This window comes from Micromys minutus (assembly GCF_963924665.1).
Source record: "Micromys minutus genome assembly, chromosome: 10".
In the NCBI taxonomy this organism is placed as follows: Eukaryota; Metazoa; Chordata; class Mammalia; order Rodentia; family Muridae; genus Micromys; species Micromys minutus.
In genome coordinates this window covers 50,953,847-50,977,080 of record NC_137979.1, presented here as the reverse complement: position 1 = coordinate 50,977,080, position 23,234 = coordinate 50,953,847, and the positions used below count along the sequence as shown (strand labels likewise).

At 38.5% G+C, this 23,234-nt stretch overlaps 1 protein-coding gene across 1 annotated transcript in view; it reads right to left on the bottom strand.

Moving 5' to 3' along the window:
• Nucleotides 1-23,234, bottom strand: part of EFCAB3 (EF-hand calcium binding domain 3) — a gene marked incomplete at both ends in the record, with an annotated part of 388,991 nt that overhangs the window by 351,306 nt on the left and 14,451 nt on the right. Inside the window, 8 exons of the mRNA XM_080922461.1 lie at nt 26-169; nt 5,359-5,433; nt 6,697-6,840; nt 10,411-10,482; nt 12,097-12,234; nt 12,541-13,050; nt 15,448-15,519; nt 20,663-20,806. Coding sequence (XP_080778587.1) covers nt 26-169; nt 5,359-5,433; nt 6,697-6,840; nt 10,411-10,482; nt 12,097-12,234; nt 12,541-13,050; nt 15,448-15,519; nt 20,663-20,806 — 1,299 coding nt within the window. The remainder of the gene's footprint in view (nt 1-25; nt 170-5,358; nt 5,434-6,696; nt 6,841-10,410; nt 10,483-12,096; nt 12,235-12,540; nt 13,051-15,447; nt 15,520-20,662; nt 20,807-23,234) is intronic.

Genomic DNA, 23,234 nt, shown 5'->3' with positions numbered 1-23,234 from the left:
TTAATTTAATATTTGGAATACTCACCATCAACTGTTGCTAGTTTTGCTGCCTCTAAAAATTCATCCTTTTTTAAATTACTATCCAAATTGGACAGTGTATTCCACAGTTGAGAGATATCCATCGACTCATTGCTGAGATTTTGCAGGTCCTCAATAGCACTGGGCAATACTAAACCATGGACAAAAATACAAGCTTTACAATGTATTTGTCCAAGGCAACAACACAGCTAAGTGTTACTTGAAAGAGTTAACCATTAAAGATTTGGGGGTTAAGATAAACATCAAATAGAGCACAAATGAATACCTAATTTTCAAGTGCCAAAACAAACAAAATATTTATAACAAAACTTAGAAGTTTCTGAATTATTTTGAAAACAATACAATGTTCTCACTTCTAGGTAATCACACACACACACACACACACACACACACACACACACACACACACACAATTCTAACTGGGAAAGCAGAACAGTAGAGCATGGGCAGGGTCTTAGTACAGTCCTTAACACCAGAGTAACTTTCCTTGAATATTAGATTTATAGAGGTTTGAGTTCCCAAACACTTCAAAACTGTTAATGATTTTGTTTTTAATTATGTGTACATGAGTAGGGTACCAACACCCAGAAAGCTAAGGCAGGAAAATTACCTGACCCTAAATTGAAGAGTTTGAAGGTTAGCCTTGAAAACATCCTAATACCTCATCTCAACAAACAAACTTTAAAAAAAAGTGATAAACTAGATGAGAGGAGGAGGACAGGGGCATTGAGATCAAAGAGAGGAAACTGGTTAAAAATCATCATTAATAAACACATTTAACTGATTTAGCAAACATTAATTTATCATTTTATTTAGGTACAATATAAACTAGAAGATAAGGTTAAAGTCAGTATGTCATTCCTATGTATCAGGTCAATGTTTTCATTCAACAATGGTTCATTTAAAAATAAATGTAGGCATGCGGAAAAGGTGCTCAGGCTCTCTGCCACCAGAAACAGCTGAGATCCAGGGACACAGGCCTGGTAGGACTGCGCTGTGAGTGGCCGAGTGGCCTTGGCACAGAGAGGTCTGGGTTGAGCGCCCGGAGGCACCCCCTGCCCCACCCCCTCGAGATTGGTTCAGAGAAGCAGGAACTCTGCCATGGGGTTTCAGTTTCCACCCAGAAGGCCCTTGCATGCAGAACAAATGCTCAGGCCATCTCCCATTGGGAACAGCGGAGATCCAGGGACACAGGCCAGGTACATGGGAGAGACGGGAACCAATCACTGACAACAAGACCACATATAAGCACAGACAAAAAGATGGCAAGAGGAAAGCGAAAGAACTTACCCCAGGGAAACCAAGACAACCTGGCCACACCAAAACCCAGCTCCCCCATCACAGCAAACACCGGAATGCCAAACACTCCAGAAAAAGAAGACTCAGACCCAAAATCATACCTCAAGATGATGATAGAGATCCTTAAATAAGAACAGGAGGAAAAGCATAAAGAAATAGAAGCTTTTAAAGAGGAAACAAGAAAAACAATCAATGAAATCAAAGAACTAGAAGAAAACAGAACCAAAGAGATGAAAAAATTGAAGAAGGAATTTAAAATAGAAATGGAAACAATAAAGAAAACACTAAAAGAGACAACCCTGGAAGTGGAAAATCTAAAAAAGAAATCAGGAGTCACAGATGCAAGTATCTCCAACAGAATACAAGAGATGGAAGAGAGAATCTCGGGGGCTGAAGACAACATTGAAAATATAGACAAAACAGTCAGAGAAGATGCAAAAGCCAAAAATCTCCTAACCCAAATGTCCAGGAGATTCAGAACACAATGAGAAGACCAAACCTAAGAATAATAGGAATAGAAGAGGGCAAAATGACCCCAAAAATTCCACCGGAAAACTTCTACAGCTGATAAACAAGTTCAGCAAAGTGGCTGGATACAAAATTAACTCAAACAAATCAGTAGCCTTCCTATACTCAAAGGACAAACATGTGGAGAAAGAAATTAGGGAAAAGATACCCTTCACAATAGTCACAAACACTATGAAATACCTTGGTGTGACTCTAACTAAGCAAGTGAAGGACCTGTATGACAAGAACTTCAAATCTCTAAAGAAGGAAATCGAGGAAGATCTCAGAAAATGGAAAGATCTCCCATGCTAATGGATTGGAAGGATCAAAATTGTAAAAATGGCCATTCTACCAAAAGCAATCTACAGATTCAATGCAATCCCCAACAAAATTCCAACCCAATTCTTCATAGAGTTGGAAAGAGAGAGCAATGTGCAATTTCATCTGGAATAACAAAAGACCTAGAATAGCAAAAACTATCCTCAACAACAAGAAAACATCTGCGGGAATCACTATCCCTGACCTCAAGCTATATTACAAGGCAATTGTGCTGAAAACTGCACGGCACTGGTACAGAAATAGGCATGTGGATCAATGGAATAGAATAGAAGATCCAGAAATGAGCCCTCACATATATGCTCATTTGATTTTTGACAAAGGAGCTGTAAACATTCAATGGAAAAAGGACAGCCTATTCAACAAATGGTGCTGGTCCAACTGGCACTCAGCATGCAGAAGAATGAAAATAGACCCTTTCTTATCCCCTTGTACAAAGCTCAAGTGCAAGTGGATCAAAGATCTCCACATTAAACCAGGTACACTGAAATTATTAGAAGAGAAATTAGGGGAAACCTTAGAACACATAGGCACAGGAGAAAATTTCTTGAACAGAACACTAATGACTCGTGCTCTAAGGTCAAATATTGACAAATGGGACTTAATGAGATTGCAAAGTTTCTGTAAGGCTAAGGACTCTGTCAAGAAAACAAAATGGCAGCCAACAAATTGGGAAAAGATCTTTACCTATCCCACATCTGATAGAGGCCTAATATCCAAGGTATACAAAGAGCTCAAGAAGCTAGACACCAGAGAACCAAACAATCCTATTAAAAAATGGGGTACAGAGCTAAATAAAATGTTCTCAATTGAGAAATATCGAATGGCTGAGAAGCATCTAAGGAAGTGCTCGACAACATTAGCCATCAGGGAAATGCAAATCAAAACAACCGAGATTCCACCTCACACACCTCAGAATGGCTAAGATCAAAAATTTAGATGACAGCAGATGCTGGTGAGGATGCGGAGAAAGAGGAACACTTCTCCACTGCTGGTGGGGTTGTAAACTGGTACAACCACTCTGGAAATCAGTCTGGCGATTCCTCAGAAAATTGGACATAGTACTACCTGAATACATAGTTATTCCACTTCTGGGCATATACCCCAGAGAAGCTCCAACATACAACAAAGACACATGCACCACAATGTTCATGTAGATAGAACAGGCTGGCCTTGAATTTACAGATATCTACATGCCTCTACCTCCCAAATTCTGGGATTTAAGGTATGTGTTCCCATGCCCATCCCTTTGATACCTTTTTTCAGGATTTTAAAGGGAAAGACTGAATTCTAACTAAGAACTAAGACTAGGGAATTATTTTGCTGATCATCTAAAGCCCGAGATTACCATCTGTAAGCATCAGACATTCTCATAATGCGAACCCAACATTTAGCTTCAGAATGGCACAGTCTGCTGTCCTTATGAGAAAATGTTCAGTTGAGACCTGGCTTCACTTAGTACATAAACAGTTCCCAGGATTTATATATGAAAGGAAAAACTAGAAACATTTAGAAGACACTGGAAATACTTTAACAAGATCAGAACTTGGATACTCTGTTGTCCATGTGAAGGCAGAACCAGTTGCAAACCCTGAGGAGGGCAGGAGCTGGGGTGGGATTGGACGCTGGAGAGAACAGGGGTTTTAAACTGTTGTTTCAGAGAGTTGGGAGATCAGCTGATTGTAATCAGACTCATGCAAAGCCAGCATTTCGCTGCCAGGATTCCAAAGAGCTACAGAAAGGCTAGAGAGGTTAGGGTATTGTGTAAACATATATCAGACAATTTAAGTCAGATAAGAGAAGTCCAGTTGAGTGGAGTCTGATCTAGAGTACGGGTAAATGGACTGAGAATAGAATACAAGGACTGTAGAACCACTAAGAAGATAGGCCCTGAACAATCTGGTGAAAACAGAAAAGAAATAAACCTAAACATATATTAACACTTACAAAGAAAATATTCCTAAATATATACATGAATGATATACCACATAATTGTGCCGAGAAAAGTTTAACTTCCATGGTAGTAAAAATCCTAAGAAAAAAGGAAGTAACTAGATAATACAAATAATCTATTCATCTTTACCCATTCTGCAAAATAATATAAAGAAAACTGTTTGTAAGGTAAATATAACTTTCCATTAAAATCCACTACCATTCAATGTGTAAGCATCAAATAACATAACTCTAGCTTGGCCACAATGTTTCAGGTACTAACTGCCACTCCATTTTTAAGAGCAGATGGTTATAGGACTGGAGAGATGGCTTATCAGTTAAGAGCATGTTCTGCTGTTCGAGAGGACCTGAGTTCAGTTCCCAACACTCTTGTCAGCAGCTCACAACCCCTGTGACAATCGCTCCAAGGGATCCAAACTCTGCTTCTGGCCTCCGCAGGAAACCACACTTACGTGCACACACCCAACCCTCACCCCAGACACAAGCATAAAAATACAATCAGGTATTGTTTCATAGGTGGTTATAGTGGCATTTCTCTCTACACTGAGCTTCGCGGTGCTAAATACTAGTCTATATTTGTTTACTGACAGCTTAACATACACATCATGATTGCTGGATGTCATTAATTAGTTTGGAAGACTGAAAAAGATGCTGGTAAACAGCTGAAGCCAGAAGCCCGGCATGTTAGTTTTCAGGTTTTAAACAGTATCACTTTCTCAGAGTGACAAGACATTTTGAACCTCCCCCTACATCAATGTGACTTGTGTGGTTCTATCTACAACAAATATGGTGGCCAAGGGAAGAGTATGATAGCTCTTGGTTCACCCGTATGTAGAAGTTAATCTAGAATTATGGTTCAGTGTTGAAAAGATTTCAGCTGAAGTTGGCAGCACGAAGTTGGGCATTTATTGCCCAATGACCTATCAAAATGATTAGCTCTTTTCACACTGTAGGGGAACGCCAAGATGCTGAGTTGGGAGTGGGTGGCTGGGAGTGTGGGAGTGGGAGCATCTTCATGGAAGCAAGGAGAGGGGGAGGGGCAGTAAGCAAGGGGGAAAGGGGATAACATTTGAAATGTAAATACAGAGAATATCCAATAAAAATAATAATAAAATAAAAGATGACTAACTCTTTCAGTATCTTATAAAAGTCTGTTGCCCTCTAAAGTCTTTCAGACCATTTGGTCCACAAAAGGCACAAGATGCCAGTAACGTTCATACATACATAAATCTTGAGCGAAGGGGTCTGTGTTTTTCAACATGCTATCAATAAACTCTTTAATATTCACTTGTTTTGTTCCTAAAAGGAAGAGAAACAGTTCCTTTAATAGTGTCAAGTATTAAATTTCTATGACATATACTGAATTACATGAACATGAAATTATATCCGCTATATAATAAATAAATAGTAAGCACTAAAATATGTTTAGAAATCAGTTTAGAACCAAAATCCAAACACAAAAGGAAGTTGTTCAAAGTGGCACACAGTGTTTTAATCCCAAATATATGTTACCTGGCATCTCACTATGTCCATGTCTGCTTGTGGACACGTCAGGAAGTTCTTCATCCTGTCCTCTATAGGTATCTCATTTCCTGGACCACTTTCACGTAAACCATTATAATTCACTACTTTCTGAGAAAAGTAAGTCCACACATGCATACCTCTACACATGTGGTCCAGGGAAGTTTTAACTATGCTTGGATTTTGGTCATTCATAAAAATATCAGAATTGGCTCATAAAAGCCTGGATTTTGCTCCAATTTTTTTGGACAAACAAAATACAGAAATAACAGTCTTAGTCTAATGGTCATAGCATCCTCAACTCAACATTCCCAGGTCTCAGCGCATCCCAGAAGCTAAACAGCACTGGATAGAAGAACTGACTGTTTTCCATCTCGGAACATATTCACAGAAGGCGTGTTCCCATTCAGGTCATCCTTAATATTCTTTTTTAGTGGATATTTTTAAATGGGCTTTTAATGAATACTTAACAAAGGATTTTTAATGGAGTTTGGAGAAATATCACATTTTCTCTATACAAGTTTTACACAAATTATATTTCCCTACTTCTTTTTTATTATGGAGGTTTTAAATATACATAACTTAGAATTCTGTGATAATTCTCATGCAGTATCCTTGAAATCAGTAATTATTAACCCAGCCATTCTTCCATGTAGAACTCCACATACTTGACTATCCCAGCTCTGTCTCTCCCTTAAGAAATCTCCTTGCTCAGTTACTTGGGCACTGATACCCCCAAATGGAAAGCCTTACTGTGGGCCAGAAGCTTTGACACAAGGGAGGCACCTTTGCCCTTTCAGCACCTTGTGCTTTGACTTCTACCTTGTCAGGCAGCAAGCTCAAAGCTCTGCTTTCTTTTTCTTTGTGCTCTTACCTCAGGAAAACTGTCCGAAAAGACTAGGAACACTGGCTATTTCTGGATGATAGATTTCTGAGCACTAACTGCACTTTTAAACTTTCCTGATTGGCTCAACACTTTTTCTAACAAAAGGAATACAGTCGTTCTTGTGAGAATAGTTTCTGTGAAATGTTATTATTTACCGTCAACTTGAGTTAATTCTTTGATCTTCTTTAGTTCTGGCTTAGGAAGATAAACTCCAAAATTGTGGAGACAAGAGTCCAGATTCTCATAATCAACATATGTGTCCTGAATTTTACTAATGCCTTCAATGGCATCTTTCAATGCTGAAAATAAGCCACAATTTTTCATTTTAGAATTATGTAGACATTAAACAAAAAAACACAAGTATTAAGATGAATGTTAGGTCCAACATTAAACAAAAACACAGATCACTTTAGACATGTTACACAGTAATTGCATAATCAGAATGCAGTAAGGAGTTTATGCTTGTTCAAGTACTGTTGTTTGAGGACAGGGTCTCATGTAGCCCAGGCTGGCCTCAAACTTTTAACTGAGGATAGCCTTGAACTTCTGATGTTCAACCACCATGCATGGTTTTTGCAATGCTGGGGACTGAGCCCAGAGACATGAACATGCTAGGCAAACACTCTACTAACTGAGCTATGTCTCTAGCCTCAAACTTTTCAATGCTAAAAATCTGTTAAGTATTAGAGTCAGTCAAAATCATTCTACTTTGCTATGTCATTTATACTAAGAAGTGCCAACTTTTCATATTTACAACATCACTACTGAAAATTTCTAGAAGCAAAACTTCCACCTAATTGAACAAGTTAAAATTCCATAGTGGTTTATTTCATATTATAAAAAAACATAAGCAGAAAATCTTCAATCCTCACTGATAATTTCGATAGTGCTTGTGGGAATGTGGAGCTTAGTCCATGGCAAATTCATTTATTTTAATCTTCTGTGATAATAAATATGATTACTTAGAAATAATTATTCTACATCTCTTGGGATCTGTATTTTATTAATGACAGCAGTGTTTTCTTCATTATATTTAAACTGCTAAATTTTCACTTCGGTGAAAGCATTTCTTCTTTTCTTCTCTGAGACATGGTAGTACTATGTAGCTCTGGCTGTTGTGAATTTCTGTGTAGACCAGGCTGGCCTTGAACTCACAGAGGTCTGCCTACCTGTGCTTCCCAAGTGCTGGGACTAAAGGTGTGCACCACTATACCAGGCTTTGAAAGCATTCTTAAAGGAAAGGATTCTAATATACAGGTTTTCCTGCCTGCCTCCCTCTCCATGCTTGGATTCCATCTAGCTTGAGCTTGCAGCAGGCCTTGCACCTGCTGTCTCCAGTGCTGTGAGTTCATCATATGTGCTCTCACCCCGCTGTGTCCAGAAAACACTGACTCCCTGCGAGCATTAACCACCTCTGGCTCCTGGTTTCTTTCCACCCCATACCCCTGAGCCCAGGGAAGAGGATAAAGATGCTTCGCTCAGCGCTGTGCATGCCACAGACTCTCACTCTCTGCGCCTCTCTTAACTGGGGAACAACTGGCAACCGATAGAACCTGAGATAGGGAGCGTCAGTTTTCTTTAAGAGTGGGTTGAGCTGGACATGATGATGCATATGTCTTCAATCCCAACACTTGCAAGGCAGAAGCAGGCAGATCTTTGAGTTCAAGGCCAGCCTGGTCTATAGAGTAAGTTCCAGGACAGCCAGGGCTACACAGAGAAATCTGCTTGGGGAAAAAACAAAGAAAGAAAAGAAAAGTTGGTGGAACACACTCCTGTGGAAGACCACACATCCAAGAGCATATGACAGTACCAACTATATTTGGTGAATATTTTTTAAAGTGGATACAAAGTAGGGAAGGAGGTAGATCTGGGAGGAATGGGAGGAGGGACAAATGTGATCCAAATACAATGTATTAAATTCTCAAGGCTCTAACAAAACTGGGGGGGAAACAATTTTAAAAATCAAGCAAATATTAATCTGTGTGTATGTATATATACATATATATGGATAATTTTTCAAGAGGTTGATAGACTAAATGGCAATCAACACAGAGAACAACAGAACAAGATGTAGAGAACGCTCACCCCTAAATGGAACATGGATACCAATTGCCCTCCTCCCAAGGCTCAGGGATCATTGTGAAAAAAAGGCATGGAAAGAGTTTAAGAGTCAGAGGCAATGGATGACTACAGAAAACAGTATCTTCTGGGCACAACTGGGCAGCTGCAGATATGAGGTCATAACAGTTGCAACTGTACACATAAAACCTGTGTAAGCCCAAGCCAGACCAGATCCTGTCATGGAGATGGAAGCTGGACACACAATCCCACCTCTTATGCCATCCAGCTATGGATAAAACAAGAGCTTCAGGGAGAAGACGACAGTGTTCTCTAAGAATGCACTTCCCAGTGAGGTGGCCATGCTCCTGTGGGATGCCACACACCAGAGAATATTTGGTCAACACAAATTGATCTTGAAGGACATTCTTTTTTAAGGACACAAAAGTCAGTAGGTAGTGAAGTGGGGTGGATCTGGGAAGAGTTGGTGGGAGATGAGAATCATCAAAACACATTATGAAATCATCAAAAGAACATATAGAATCCTCAAATGGCTGATAACATTTAGATTTTTAAGTAGAAGAGGTATCATAAATCCTTTGGGGAAAAAAAAAGTGAGATCTGAAAGAATATCACACAGGTACAGCGGCAGGGGGGTTAAATGGGTTCTCTCGGGTGTTAGAGTCACACAAAGTACTTTGCTTCATAATTTAATCTTGTTTTTAAAAAAACCACTTGTGTACACAAGATAAGGTCAAGCAAACAACAAAGAAATGAAAGCAGCGCTGGATTGTGGTGACCATTGCACAACTCTCTGTATTTACTTAAAAATCAGTGCATGGGCCACTATTCTGTGGGTACATTCCAGCCTAAAAAGAGCATCGCAAAGTGTCCTAAAACAAAAGCAAACTATTTCGGTATCTCATTCTGACAAGTTCCTCATGAATACTAGAAAATCAATTCCCAGCAATGAGAGCAAGTAATCCTTGCTATCGCTTGGATTACTGGATCTCTGTGTAACACTTTGGGGTTTATAAAATCCAGGTGCCAGCTCAAGGAGATTAGTAGATTAGCTCTGTCATCCTTAGACGGCGACTTCTTACAAGCTGGTGTTGACCTGCCTAAGAGTCCCAGGAGCAGTAAATGTCTATCCCAGAGGCAGCAAGTGTCTATCCCAAATCAAGTCCAGTTTTTTACTTGGTTTCATCTTAGTTTTGCTTCATTTTGTGCTCTATCAGTTTTGTTTTGTTTGGGGACAAGCAATATAGCTCAGCCTGGAATTCTCCATTCTCCTGCCTCAGTCTTCAAAGTGTAGAAACTACAGAGGCATGCTCTACTACGCCCCACATAAGCAAGTTCGCTACGTTCTATTTGATCTTTGTCTTTTCAACCTAATTACTTTTCCTCCAACTCATTTTAAATCAAATTTTCTAATGAAGGAACTGAAGGGAGTTGCAGCTTCACGAGAAGAACAACATTGTCAACCAACCAAATCCTCTACAGCTCCCATGGACTAGAACACCAACCACTGAGCACGCATTGAGAGGCCCATGGCTCCATTTGCATATGTAACAGAGGATAGCATTGTCTGGAATCAATGTGAGAAGAGGCCTTTGGTCCAGTGAAGGTGTGTTTTCCCAATGTAGGGGAATGCCAAGGTACTGAGGTGGAGAGGGTGACTGGGAGCTAGTGCACCTTCGTGAAGACAAGTAGAGGGGGAAGGAGAGCTGGAGTGGAGTGGGTGAAGGGGATAACATTTCAAATGTAAATACACAGAGTATCTAATAATTTTTTTTTAATTTTCTACCTACCTTCATAGTCAGTAATATTGTGCTCCTTGGAGACTGCCATAATAAAGTCATCTAAATGTACCATTCCACTCTCTGTAAAATAAGGAACTTAAGTTACATAATCTGGTGTATTTTACATTAAAGGTATGTTTTCATTTTTATTGAATAAAGAGAAAAAATTACTTGGTCCTTATTTGCCTTCCTATACTACTCCTAAAATGGGTTTTTCTGAATTAGAACACTTCATATACTTTTTACCCTTTTGATATTTTTGAAATCATAATTTAATTACATTTCTCCCTTCCCTTTACTCCTTCCAAATCTTCTCAGCTACTTCTCCCTGCTCCCCTTCAAATTCATGGTCTCTTTTATTTACTAATTTTTGTTGCATACTCATATATACACACACAGATATATGTATAAATATATAGTCAAATAATTCTGATATGTAATATATTATACATATATAATATATTATATATGTGTGTATATATAAATAATATATATAATATATACAACTGCTGGGGGCATATTAGTGCCATAAACTATACTAGTCACCAAGGACACAAAAATAAGTAAGACACAGTCCTTGCATTTTTTTTAAATAGTTAAATGCAAAAGATTGAGTTGGATGCTAAGATTTGACAGATACAGGGAAGAAAAAAAAAAGTCCACATCAATGGATAAAGAAAGTTGGGGGGTCAATTTCAAGTCAAGGTAAAAGGTGAGTCAACACAGCATCCATGAAGACATCTTGAGAGCATGAAGCAGCCCTGACCATGTGTCACACAGCATTCCTGGGAGTCACAGGCCCAGTTCTCTACCAGGTTTTAGACAGAATCCCTTCAACAGCAATCACTCAACCCTAATAAGCAGCAGAGACATTCAATAGCTTTACCAGCATCCACTCCTTCTACATTTTGAAATTACAGTTTCTTCTGACTTGTATTAGCTAGGAAATTATGCCCAAATCCTGAAAAAAAATCACTTTTAATGTTAATTTATTCACGAGTCATTTTTTTTCCAAAGAAAAGGCTCTTTCTTTTTTCTACCCAGATGAGCTTCCACAGTAGATAATTCTTAATGACTGATAAAGACAACTCTCTGATGCAAAAGAAGAAAGAACTTGTGGGTCTAACTGCTGCCCTATTCACTACCTGCAGGTCCCTCCCATGCACAGAATCTTCAGTTACTTCTCCTTAAACTCAAGCTACTTGAATAAAGATTTTACAGCTGTCGTTTAATTCTGACCTCCCTGACCTTGCCACCCACGCGCACTTTAGAAGACACGGGAGGACAACAAGGCCCAGAAACAAGGCCTAGTTTCCAAAGTAATCCAGCAACTCAGATTTCACAAGGGTTTTGTCTTTACCGCTCTCCATCTTATGCTTCCTTTTTGTCCTGAGTGTGTGTAGAATGTAAATGTCACATACATGTGTGTGTTCACAAGTGTGGGCTTGCGATCACACACTACTGTGCCTACTCGGCCTTTATGGGGCTGGTGGGATCTGAACTTTGGTCCTCGCAGTTGATCAGTGAGAGCCTTATCTTCTCACTGAGCTTCTCAGCCCATTCTTTGTCTCTTCTTAATCTTTAGAATGGTCTGTTCGGTTCCAGCCCTCAGTAAGAATTCCCCCACCCCACCCCCAGATTCTTACTCCCCCCAAAAAAAAATATTTAACTTTCTCAAAAGTTTCAAGTTCTCACCAGTTTGAGTAAGCTCTGGTACAATCTTCTGGAAGTCTTCATCTGATAAAGTAAACCCAACTAAGGGTAAAGTGGACCGAAGTTCTTCTTGAGAAATGTAACCTCCTCGGAGTTTAGTGATAGCTTCATTGATATTTTCTAAACACACAGAATGTAGAATGGTTATGTGTATCTAAAGCATTAACAAGTCTCAAAATGATTTTGTTGTTGTTTTTATCTGATACATTTTGAGATAAAATCTCATATGCATCTTTGACTAGCACCCTCTACATAGAAAGGCTGGCCTTGAACTCATACACCTACCTCAACCTCACAGAATATCATGTACTGGTCTGCATATCAAAAGTAGTGGTTACATACTATAATATGTGTGGCTGACAACTATAATAGTTACACAGGTTAACTATTCAGGAAAAATGTCTAAGTATTCACTGAAAGACTCACGCTGCCCCTTTTCTGCATAGACTGAAGTGCTCAGGAACGTAAGTCCTGACTTAGGCATATGGTACTGACCTAAGATACTGACTGTAGAGTCTTTCTTAGATGCAACAGGCTGTCGGATGCTGGACAGCTTTCTCACAGTCAGCTTCTGACGGTCTGAGATAGAAGTGTCGCTTTTCTCCAGTAACTTATTGAGGCTTGTACTACTCTTCAAGGAAGGCGGTTTAGACTTTGAGTCAGGAGTCTTTGGATGTGATTCCTGAAATCCCACAGCATCGCTGATGATCCCACTCGACAGTCGTCTTGTTTCTGAAGGTCTTGTGGATAGTTTAAGCTCGGGCTCATCCTGTTTTACAGTGGTTTTACTGGGATGTTTTGGGGGAGGCACAATCTGCTTTTTCAATGTGCTAGGTTCGGGCATTCTGGAAAGCACACTGCTGCTCTTCTTCTGTTGTGGGTGATGTCCTAGGATAGTTGATGCTCTTTTCCCTAAAGTAGTTTCATCCACTATGGCTAAATAAAAGAAATATATTCAGCTTTTCTACTTATTTGTATGATTTGTACATTTCAAGTAAATCAACTGAGTCCTCAGAAAACCCATTTCAGAAATTATGAATCACTTAAATGTACAAAACAAAGATTAACAAAGTTTAAAGGGCTGGTGGTTAGATGATCAAATGATTAACCAGCACTACTTATATTTAAATACATTTGTTCACATCTAAAGTTAAAATAAAATACTTTATGGAGCTGCATTATCCTCTACTCCCCAATTTAGAAAGATAACACTGTTAGAAATATTCTCATTGTGAATGTGCAGAGCTAGAAGCTGCAGAAGGGAAACTTTTGTTAATAAAGCTATAATCCAAATAATTATTTTATGTGTAGGTACGTAAGTCACAACTCTAGAATAGAATAATCTAACATCCACAATAACAACTTTGTTTATAAAAATCCATGTGGTGGTTCAGAAGGATACCTCATGTATGACAACAAATCTTAACATACTTCAAGAATTTAAATACTTGATTCTCAACCCAACTCTATCAGATTTCCAAATGCCTACAAATCAAAGGAAATACGAGATTTTGTCAGAGCAGCAATGCAGTCTTGAATATGAAGCCATTTCTTTTAGAAAATGGAAAGGTTTCATAGTTTGATCTGTATGAAAATAAAATGAAGATAAATATTTGGGTTCTAAAATTCTCAAAGTCATTAAAGATGGTGTAAATTCATGATAATTAAATCTCTGAAAGTTGAAGCGATGACTCAGAAGTTAAGAGTGTTTACTGCTCTTGGAGAGGATCCAAGTTATGCTTCTAGACTATGGTAGCTCACAACAATCCTGACTATAGTTGCAAGGAATCCTTACTCACTATTCTGGTCTCTGTAGGCACCAGGCTTACACATCACACACACACACAAACACACACACACACACACACACACACACACATGTAAAATGGTCTGTCTGTTACCTGGCTAGACTATCATCTCTCAATGACTGCTAAAAAGTCAGCTTGGGGAAAAAGTCCTATTTCTACTACAGTCATCATCACAAAGCAACAAAAAGCATGAAAATTGTATAAGACCACCAAAAGAAGACAGCAATTCCCACATAGCTGAGTCCCCAAAAAGTGTCAACACACAAATTACCTGATGAAGATTTCCTTATAGTTCCTTTTAAGAAATATAAAAAAATTATAATACACAAAATACTAATCCTATTCCATCTGAAAGATGATATCCAAAATTAAAAATAATAAATCTGGAATTTAAATGTAATGAATGAGATGAACATGTATCTCTGACAAAGGACAGCAGAATCAGTTAAGTAGAAAAAGATCTCAAAGTCAGAAACTACAACATGCAATCCTAAGAAAAGCAAAGAATGAAAACAAACAAAGAAAACTCATTGGATTTGTAGAACAGGATTAAAATAAAACATTCAAGTTTAAGGGGAGTGGGTGAGGGGGGGAAGGGGAGTTAGAACGTTTATATGCAACGCAAGAGAATGAGTCTAGAGAGATGGTTCAGCTATGAAGTGCATGGACTGCTGTTCCAGAGAACCCAAGTTCAATTCCCAGCACCCACATCAGGTGACTCAAATCACCTGTAACCAGCTCCAGGAGGATGGCACACTGCTGGCCTCTGCAGACAAAATGCACCCACATGTACATATCCATCTACAGCCACCACAGACATACACATAATTAGGTAATTATAAACACATACATGTTTGAAAAGCAAGATTCAAAGAGTCATTGGAAATAATATATTTTAAAAGAAAAATAAAAACAAAAACTTTCTAAATCTTGGGAAATACTCAAGTACCAGAAAAATCTGAGGACTCCAATTAAATTCAACCCAAACAAGATGACATTAAGACCCATTCTAGGCAAAGAACCTAACAACAAATATAAAAGGAGGGTTATTAAACAGCATGAAAATGTCAAAGCATGCCAGGTGGTGCAGACCAGTAACCCTGGCACTTGGGAGGCAGAGATAAGAGAACCCAGAGTTTGAGGTCAAACTTGGATACACGGATACTTGGATAAGTTTTGGGACAGCCCAAGCTCTTGAAATCCTAAATCCAAAGTTATATTTGAACAAATGAATATTTGAAATTTAAAATGTGGCATAAAGTGCATCAAAAGATCAAAAGGAATGTATTTAATGAAGAACTGTATCAAATAATCAGAAATAGTAAAGAATTTGTAAAGAATTGGTGTCAGTGAGATACTCATATAATCAATATAAAGAAGGAACACTTACAGAATGTTATATTTTGGCCTCCCTGATTAGAAAATTAGGAATAGAAGTTAACTACCCATTAAAAGATTTTTTAATGTAGGAGTTAACTTAAAGATTACTTATAAACCAAAGCTATAGCCACATGTGATCCCTTACAAACATCTTCATATTGCTGCTGCAGTTCATCCAAAGTAAATATAACATCTCCAATGTCCATAGTATGGGAACCTGTAATAGAAAGTAATTTAAAGTACTTCCATTATTTTTTAACATAAATATAGCTGACAAGCTGAATACAATATGAATATGACTCAGAAGCATGGGAAAGTGGAATCACAGCCACCATGAGCTTTGAGAACTAGCTGAGATTTTTCATTAGTAGCTTAATACAAAATGAAGTAAAAAAAATTAAGACCAGAGTTTTTTTCATTAAAGAAAACAGCCACACTTTAAGTGTCTATGGTAGACAATCTGATTAGCATTTTACATTTTTTGAAAATTTACTATAAATAGCACACCAACCATTTACTTCTTAGTCTCAGATTCTAGATTGTAAACTCAAGAGCACGGAATGTAAATTTCAATTATTTCCCCAACTCTCAGTAAATATCTACTTTCTATCATTTAAAAATAATTCTGAATAAATAAAATCTACTTAAGACCATCTACAGAGTCAATCCCTCTATGTATGTATCATAAGTAGTGATCCACATCTTTGTTTCCTTTCAGATATAAGCCAAACAGCTTGAGACCCACCTACCCCCATACCATATAGTATCAAAACTCAATATCCACCTAAACACTGAAGTTTCCTGCACAGTTTTTACTTCTGAAGTCATTTTTTCTACCCACGTAGATTGTTCTTGTTTTGCTTTTGAGATAAAATCTGATGTTACTAGTTAAGCTGGCCTGAAACTCCTGGTGGCCCCAAACTAGAGCAAGTGTGGGAATTACAGGCATGTGCCAGATTCACAGGCATGTGCCACCACACACCTCACCCAGATCTCATAGATTCTTGATCTCACAGCACCATCCACAGACTCTGCCTCCCCACCACAGGAAGAGCCAACACAGAACCTATAAGCCTTACTCCTTTGATCCACTTCTACCAAGTATTTGTAACTAATGTGGAAAGCACACAAACAATTATGCTACAGTCTGAACTTGTACAGACCCCAACCCATCCACTTCTCCATCAAAAATCTTCTACTTCTGAACCATAACTCTGTACCAAATTTCTGTTACTTCCTCATTCTGTGTATGTTAACTTGCCTCTCTGAGCAGTTAAGGTACTTCCCAGTTGATTTTTAGCAATCATTATCAAACATACTTATTGATAACAGAGGAGTACTAGTGAAGATTTGTCTCTACAACTTGTCACAGTTCTAAAAGCCATATTAGGCTTCCTTTGCTTTTAGATATTTGGCCATTCTCAGATTTCTAATGGAGTTGAAGACTAATTTAGTTTTATAGCCTACCCAAGTTAATCAACTTTGAAAAATCATAGTCATTTAGAATATTTTCAAATGGTAAGAGTTGTACACAGCTTACATTTGAGAGAAAAAATTTTTAAGTAAACAGAATGGGTGATGTGTAGGTTGATGTCAAGACAATACATGAATGGACAGTAGAAAGTGGGACGAGGACAAAGTGGAAAAAGCAGAAGAGGAGGGGAGAGGAGGAGATTCAAGAGGAAGCAACATGGAGGCAGATGTAGATGTTACAGCATATTTCTAGATAGATAAGGTTGTTATGATTATTTTTAAGGGTTTCTATGGGTCAACTTATCTAGGTGAGCAGTTTACATCTTTGTCAACTGGTTGTAAGCTTATCGTGTAGAAAAATTGTGGATTAAGAATTTAACATATAAACCTGTTTGATAAGTTAATAGTTATGGAGTCATGTTTTTACCAGGTGGTGGAGGAAAATGAGTGAAAGCAACATGCAGAGGTGAGTGGAGTGAACTGCACCTGAGTGCTTAGAGACGGCATGGAGCTGCTAAGATAGAGATACTCTGCTGCCATGTGGTCTCACAGGAGCTGGCACTAGCATGGGATAAAAGGTTACCACATCTTACATTTACCACTACATACACCTATTTAGACAGTTTTCATGGGTTCTGGAGATATAGCACTGGCAGAGTGTTTTAATACTTAAAAGAAAAGACACTTCTTTGTGACAATGTACAGTATGTATGTATGAAGAGAAGAATATTCAAGGGAAAATTTTTAAAAAGCAATGGCTATTTGGCAGGAAGAGGCACCTTACAGAGCAGAAATTCTAAAAGAACACAGAAATCAAGAACAGGTTCTGAAATAAAACTGAAGCTCTAAGTAAATGGCAGGTAATACAAGGTGATTTTCCTAGTAAAGGTTCCTATAACCAAAGCAACCTGAAAGGAAAGTGTTCATCAAAGAAGGAAGTCAGGACAGAAACTCAAGCAGAGCAGTAACCTGGAGGCAGGAACTGATGCAGAGGCCGTGGAGGAGTGCTGCTTATTGCCTTGCTCCTTGTGGCTTGCTCAGCCAGCTTTCTTACAGAACCCAGAACCATCAGGCCAGAAATGGCACCACCCACAATGAACTGGGGTCCCATCAATCACAGATTAGGAAAATGCCCTACAGGCTTGCCTATGCCCTCTCATAGGAGAACTTTCTTGATCAATGTCACCTCTGGTAACTCCAGCTTCTGTCAAAGTGACAAAAAACTAGCCAGCACATCCTGTAATATCACTGCAAAGTATTCTTTATCCCAAGAGCTGTTGTTAAACATTAGGAGGGTAATATGATCAGATCTGTGCTTTGAAAAGATCATTCTACTCAGAGTGTGAAAAGATCAGAGCTGATATGGGTGGACTTGGGAGAGTGAACTGAGGTAGTCCCAAAGAAAAGGTAGATTACTCATGGATTAAGGTAGTGTAGTAGGTTTCAGAAATATCTAAGTTTAAACTAGGAGAACTTTACGATAATAGACTAGTTGAAGATGATACAGGTTTCTACTTCACCACCCTATTCATACTTACAAGCTCTGTGATTGATGTTTATACAAATTTCTACAGCAAGCCTTTGAAATAAGTTTTATTTGATCAGTCTACCTTCCCAAATCATGTGGAAGATCTGGAGACCTGAAGACTTAGATGAGAATCCATAAACCAAAATATCAGGCTCTGCAATATTCCATATAGATTGCTTGTCCTGGTAAGGCATACCCTAAAGACTATCAAACAACATGGCTTGAAAATTGTCTCTAAACATCTCCTCTTTTGTGAATAATATGCACATTTACCATGTGAGTGCTCACCATAAATGATAACCTAGAGCTCTGGGAAGCCAAGACTGAAGGATTGCCACAAATTCAAAGCCAGCCTAAGGCTATGATCTCTAGGATAGTCTGAGATGCAGAGGAAGACCCTGCTGCAAAATAAAATGACACAGGGCTGTAGAGATAATAGTTAAGAACACATCACACTTGCAGAAGACCAAAGCAGTCCCCAGCACCCACATGGCTGCTCACAACTGTCTGTAAACTCTAGGTCCAAGGAATCTGATCCCTCTTCTGGCCTCTGTGGGTACCTGCATGTAGTGTGTAAACACATCTGCCGCCAACTCAACTTATTCTGATAAACTTTCAAAAATGTAAACCAAAAAAGTAAATAACAGTTATGGAACTATTCATAGCTCAGTTCTAGCTTCAAACCACTACAAAGTCACCACTAGCAAGTGACAAAAGCCAGTAGAACTCACTTTAAAAAGACATGATATCTGATATTTTTTTCCCTGTCATGTTTATACAAACTGTTGTCTCAGCCTACAGGGTCTCTCTCATTCTTCCTCATCACTTCATCCAATAAACCTCTACCAACCCGTCAAAATTTAGTTCAGACACCACCTTCTCTGATCATCCCTACCTGGTGTTTCCAATAGCAGCGTTGCGTGCAGCTCACTGTAGGGATTCACTGTGGAGCATTATCATTTACGTGGCTCTCTGCAGACTAGAACTGTTTTATCCATCTTTATTCCACCTGCCATTACTCCAGGCATAGTAGGTATTAAAGAACTGGCTGGCATGTTGAATCAATAAATCCTTTCAACAGTCACTAACCAACAGATTATTCTAGGCTATCTATCCTTTGGGAAAATATTAGCATGATATAGAACGTCTCATAAATGCACATAAGATTTGAAGTCAAGCTATGTTTCATAGAGAATCATCAAACAGGATAGGAAATTCCAACCAAAACAACATAATAAAATTGAGAATTCAAGAATCCTGTGTCTCCTCATTTCTGAAATCAACACCCTTGTCCTTTATAACCCATCTATAAAGACAAGAAAGAGGGCTGGAGAGGTGGCTCAGCGGTTAAGAGCACTGACTGCTCTTCCAGAGGTCCTGAGTTCAATTCCCACAACCACATGGTGGCTCACAACCATCTGTAATAGGATCTGATGCCCTCTTCTGGTGTGTCTGAAGACAGCTACGGTGTACTTAAATATAATAAATAAGTAAATCTTTAAAAAAATAAAATAAAAAATAAAGACAAGAAAGGACCATTGAAAACCAGATGAGGCTGGATGTTTTAATATTTTAACTTCTGGGCTGGAGAGATGGCTCAGTGGTTAAGAGCACTGACTGCTCTTCCAGAGGTCCTGAGTTGAAAATCCCAGCAACCACATGGTGGCTCACAGCCATCTATAATGAGATCTGATGCCCTCTTATGGTTTGTCTGAAAACAGTTACAGTGTACTTATATATAATAAATAAGTCTTTTTAAAAGATTTTAATTTCTGGTTTATTTTTATTATGTTCATACATACATAAGTATGTGTGCCTATATATGTTATATTGTGTGGCCAAGTATTCATGCTAACAAGGCAAGCACTTCACCAACTGAGCTATCTCACCACAAATTGAGCTATCTCACCACCAACTGAGCTATCTCACCACCAACTGAACTATCTCACCACCTCAGTGTTGAGTGTGTGTGTGTGTGTGTGTGTGTGTGTGTGTATGCATTCGCGCACATGCACACATGTTTTAAGATAGAATCTCACTATGTAACTTACTCTAGTTGGCCAGAAACTCATAGAAACCAGAATTATAGAAGTCTACATACCTCTACCTCCCAAGAACTGAGATTAAAAGTATATGGCACATGCCTAGCAATGCTGAAACTTTTAAAATTCATTTCATTCTTAACTTTCAAAAATATATCAAAATAGAACAATTGTAGAACATTCTCAAGTGTTTTCCAGGCTGATTTTTATGCAGGGATCAGTCAGCAGTACCAGTAGCAAAAGATAAAGTCAAGAGAGAAAAAAAGGAAGACTAATAATGTGTAACAGAACTGACTAGAAAACTTCAAGCAACTCACTGTCCTCATGAGAGTGCTGTATCACGTCCTTGAGTGTCTCAGGGTTTGTTGGAATATCCATGCTTTCTAACACTGCAGCCACATCAGCGATGGCCACACGGCCACTTTTCACCTTCGAAAACGTCTTCAAGACATTTTGAAATTCTGGAGGGGAAAAAATGAACAAAAACTTTTGGACCACCAGAATCAACAGACAGCTCTTCCTGAAGAAGAGCCCAGTTTTGTATCAATAACCTAATAAGGAAAAGGTTACCTCAGACGCACAGGTTTCCTTGTTACAGTCCATACACACACAACATACCTCCACCATATCTGCCTGCATTACCCTTCTCTTGCTCCTTCCCAACCTGAACAGTCTCACCCATCCCTTCCCTCTCTAACTTTCAAGTCTTTGGTTGCTACTATTAAACCGATGAGTTTAAATATGGCTACTTATAGGATCATGGCTAAGAAATTATTTGTAGAAACTGGGCACCTTGCCAGTGGCTACACCACTGAGAAAAATGGGGAGAGATCTCTTGTTTTTGTTTTGTTTTGTTTTGTGGGATTTGTTGGTTTGTTTTTTAGATTCTGTAAGATCTAGGCCCTCTGGTTCTCCCTTGCTTCTAACTGGTAGTTTGTTTGCTTTGAAAACACATTTGTGTTATGTATACATATTTGTTAGTAACAGTGGTATATTGAAAGTATTCTAACTGGATGTAGTGGTGCATGCTTGTAATCCAAGTTCTTAGGAGGTAGAGCTAGGATAATCAAGAATTCACATCCAGACTCAGCTACATAGCAAATTCAAAGTCAGTCTAGATGACAAAAGACCCGGTCTCAAAATAGGACAAAAACATTCTAAAGTCAATATTAAACTTGTAATAAGCTAGAAAGAGCTGAAGATCTTTTAGAATTCAATACTTAGATATCTTATCTTTAAATTTTAAATAATATATTATTTGTATAATTTGTTCTAAAAGGGATAAGGGAAATATTGGATCTTTATTACTCTCAAAACATTTTTTTGCTTTCTATTTGGGTTTAAACATAAAATAAATATAGAAAACCAACATTTTAGAACCCAAGAAATACAAACTAAAATATAAGCAATGCTTTAACATCTATGAAGTATTTACAAGTCTACACACATAGATGGATAGGAAAGAAAAGGCTTTAAATTGGATGACAAGTAGACAAAAAAGCCCAGTATCATGGGAACTTGAAGGAAAATCTAAACAGGAAGTGAAGAATCAACAGGGGGAATGAGGCAAGTGTCTTATCTATTGTACACATGCAGGCACTTAATAAAATTATGTGAGTAGATGGGAAGCAGGCAGTTTTGCTTGCATTTCCTGGAATAAGAATACTACACCACACTCCCATACACTTGAGTCTAAGACAGCACAGTCTGATTGACTATACAATACGTGATTCCAAGGACTGAACTAAGAAATTGATCTTGCCTAATTAGACACTAATGGTCTCAGAGCTTTGGAAGTAGTTGTTTCTATAACTAGCACAAATAGTATTTGCAATCACTTTATCATTTACTTGCAATCCAAAATAAGTAACTGGGAAGTCAGTAAGTATCTGGACGTTTGGGGAGAAATTACATGCAGATTTTTGATAAAGTGGAGAAAGTAATGGTGATAAAGAGGAAAACACGGCTTCAACAGAAAACAAGCACACACAAGAATAAAAACACATATGTAAAAAATGAAGTTGTGTGCGTGTGTGTGTGTGTGTGTGTGTGTGTGTGTGTGTGTGTGTGTTCTGGGGATCAAACTGTGACCCTCATGCTTGTAAGGTAAACACTTCACTGGCTGAGCTAACTCTTTGGTTGCAAGAGGTGCTATTTGTTGGAAATAAACTTGCACATGCCAAAAAATATTCTATAGAGAAAGGAGGGTGATAAGCAAAATTATACCAGTCTCAGGGCCAGTGAAATGGCTCCACAGGTAAAAGTGTTTGACAAACAAGTCTGAAAACCTGAGTTCAATCCCCAGTACTCATGGTAGGAAGAGAAAACTGAATCCCCAAAGTTTGAAAGTTCTCCTCTGACCTACACACAACACTAAATTTTTCAAAAACAGCTCAGTCTGAGGGCTAGGGAGATGGTTTGGTTGGTTAAAAGCTTGCCACAAAGTGTGAGGACTTGAGCTCTGATCCCCAGGCTTGGATACACTGGTCTGCAATCCCTGTGGTGAGATGCAGACTAGATGCTCACAAACCAGTGATGCTACTGTACCCAGTAGGAAGAACAAAGAGAATGACTCAAATTCCATATGCACCATTCACACTGTGACATGCGCACACCTATATATACACATGAACATATACATGCATAAAAATAAGATAATTCATCTAGTTATTTACCAGTTACATAAAGAAAAAGAAGAGTTTGACAATAGAAAAGTGCGGCTGCATTAGTGATACAGGGGTCAGTGTGTGTGTGTGTGTGTGTGTGTGTGTGTGTGTGTGTGTGTGCATTCGTGTGGTCCAGTGACTGTTGACAGGCTTGAGTAGCAAATGCTTTTACCTACTAGGCCATCTTAATGGCTCTAATCTAAGTCTTTAAATGTCCTTTATG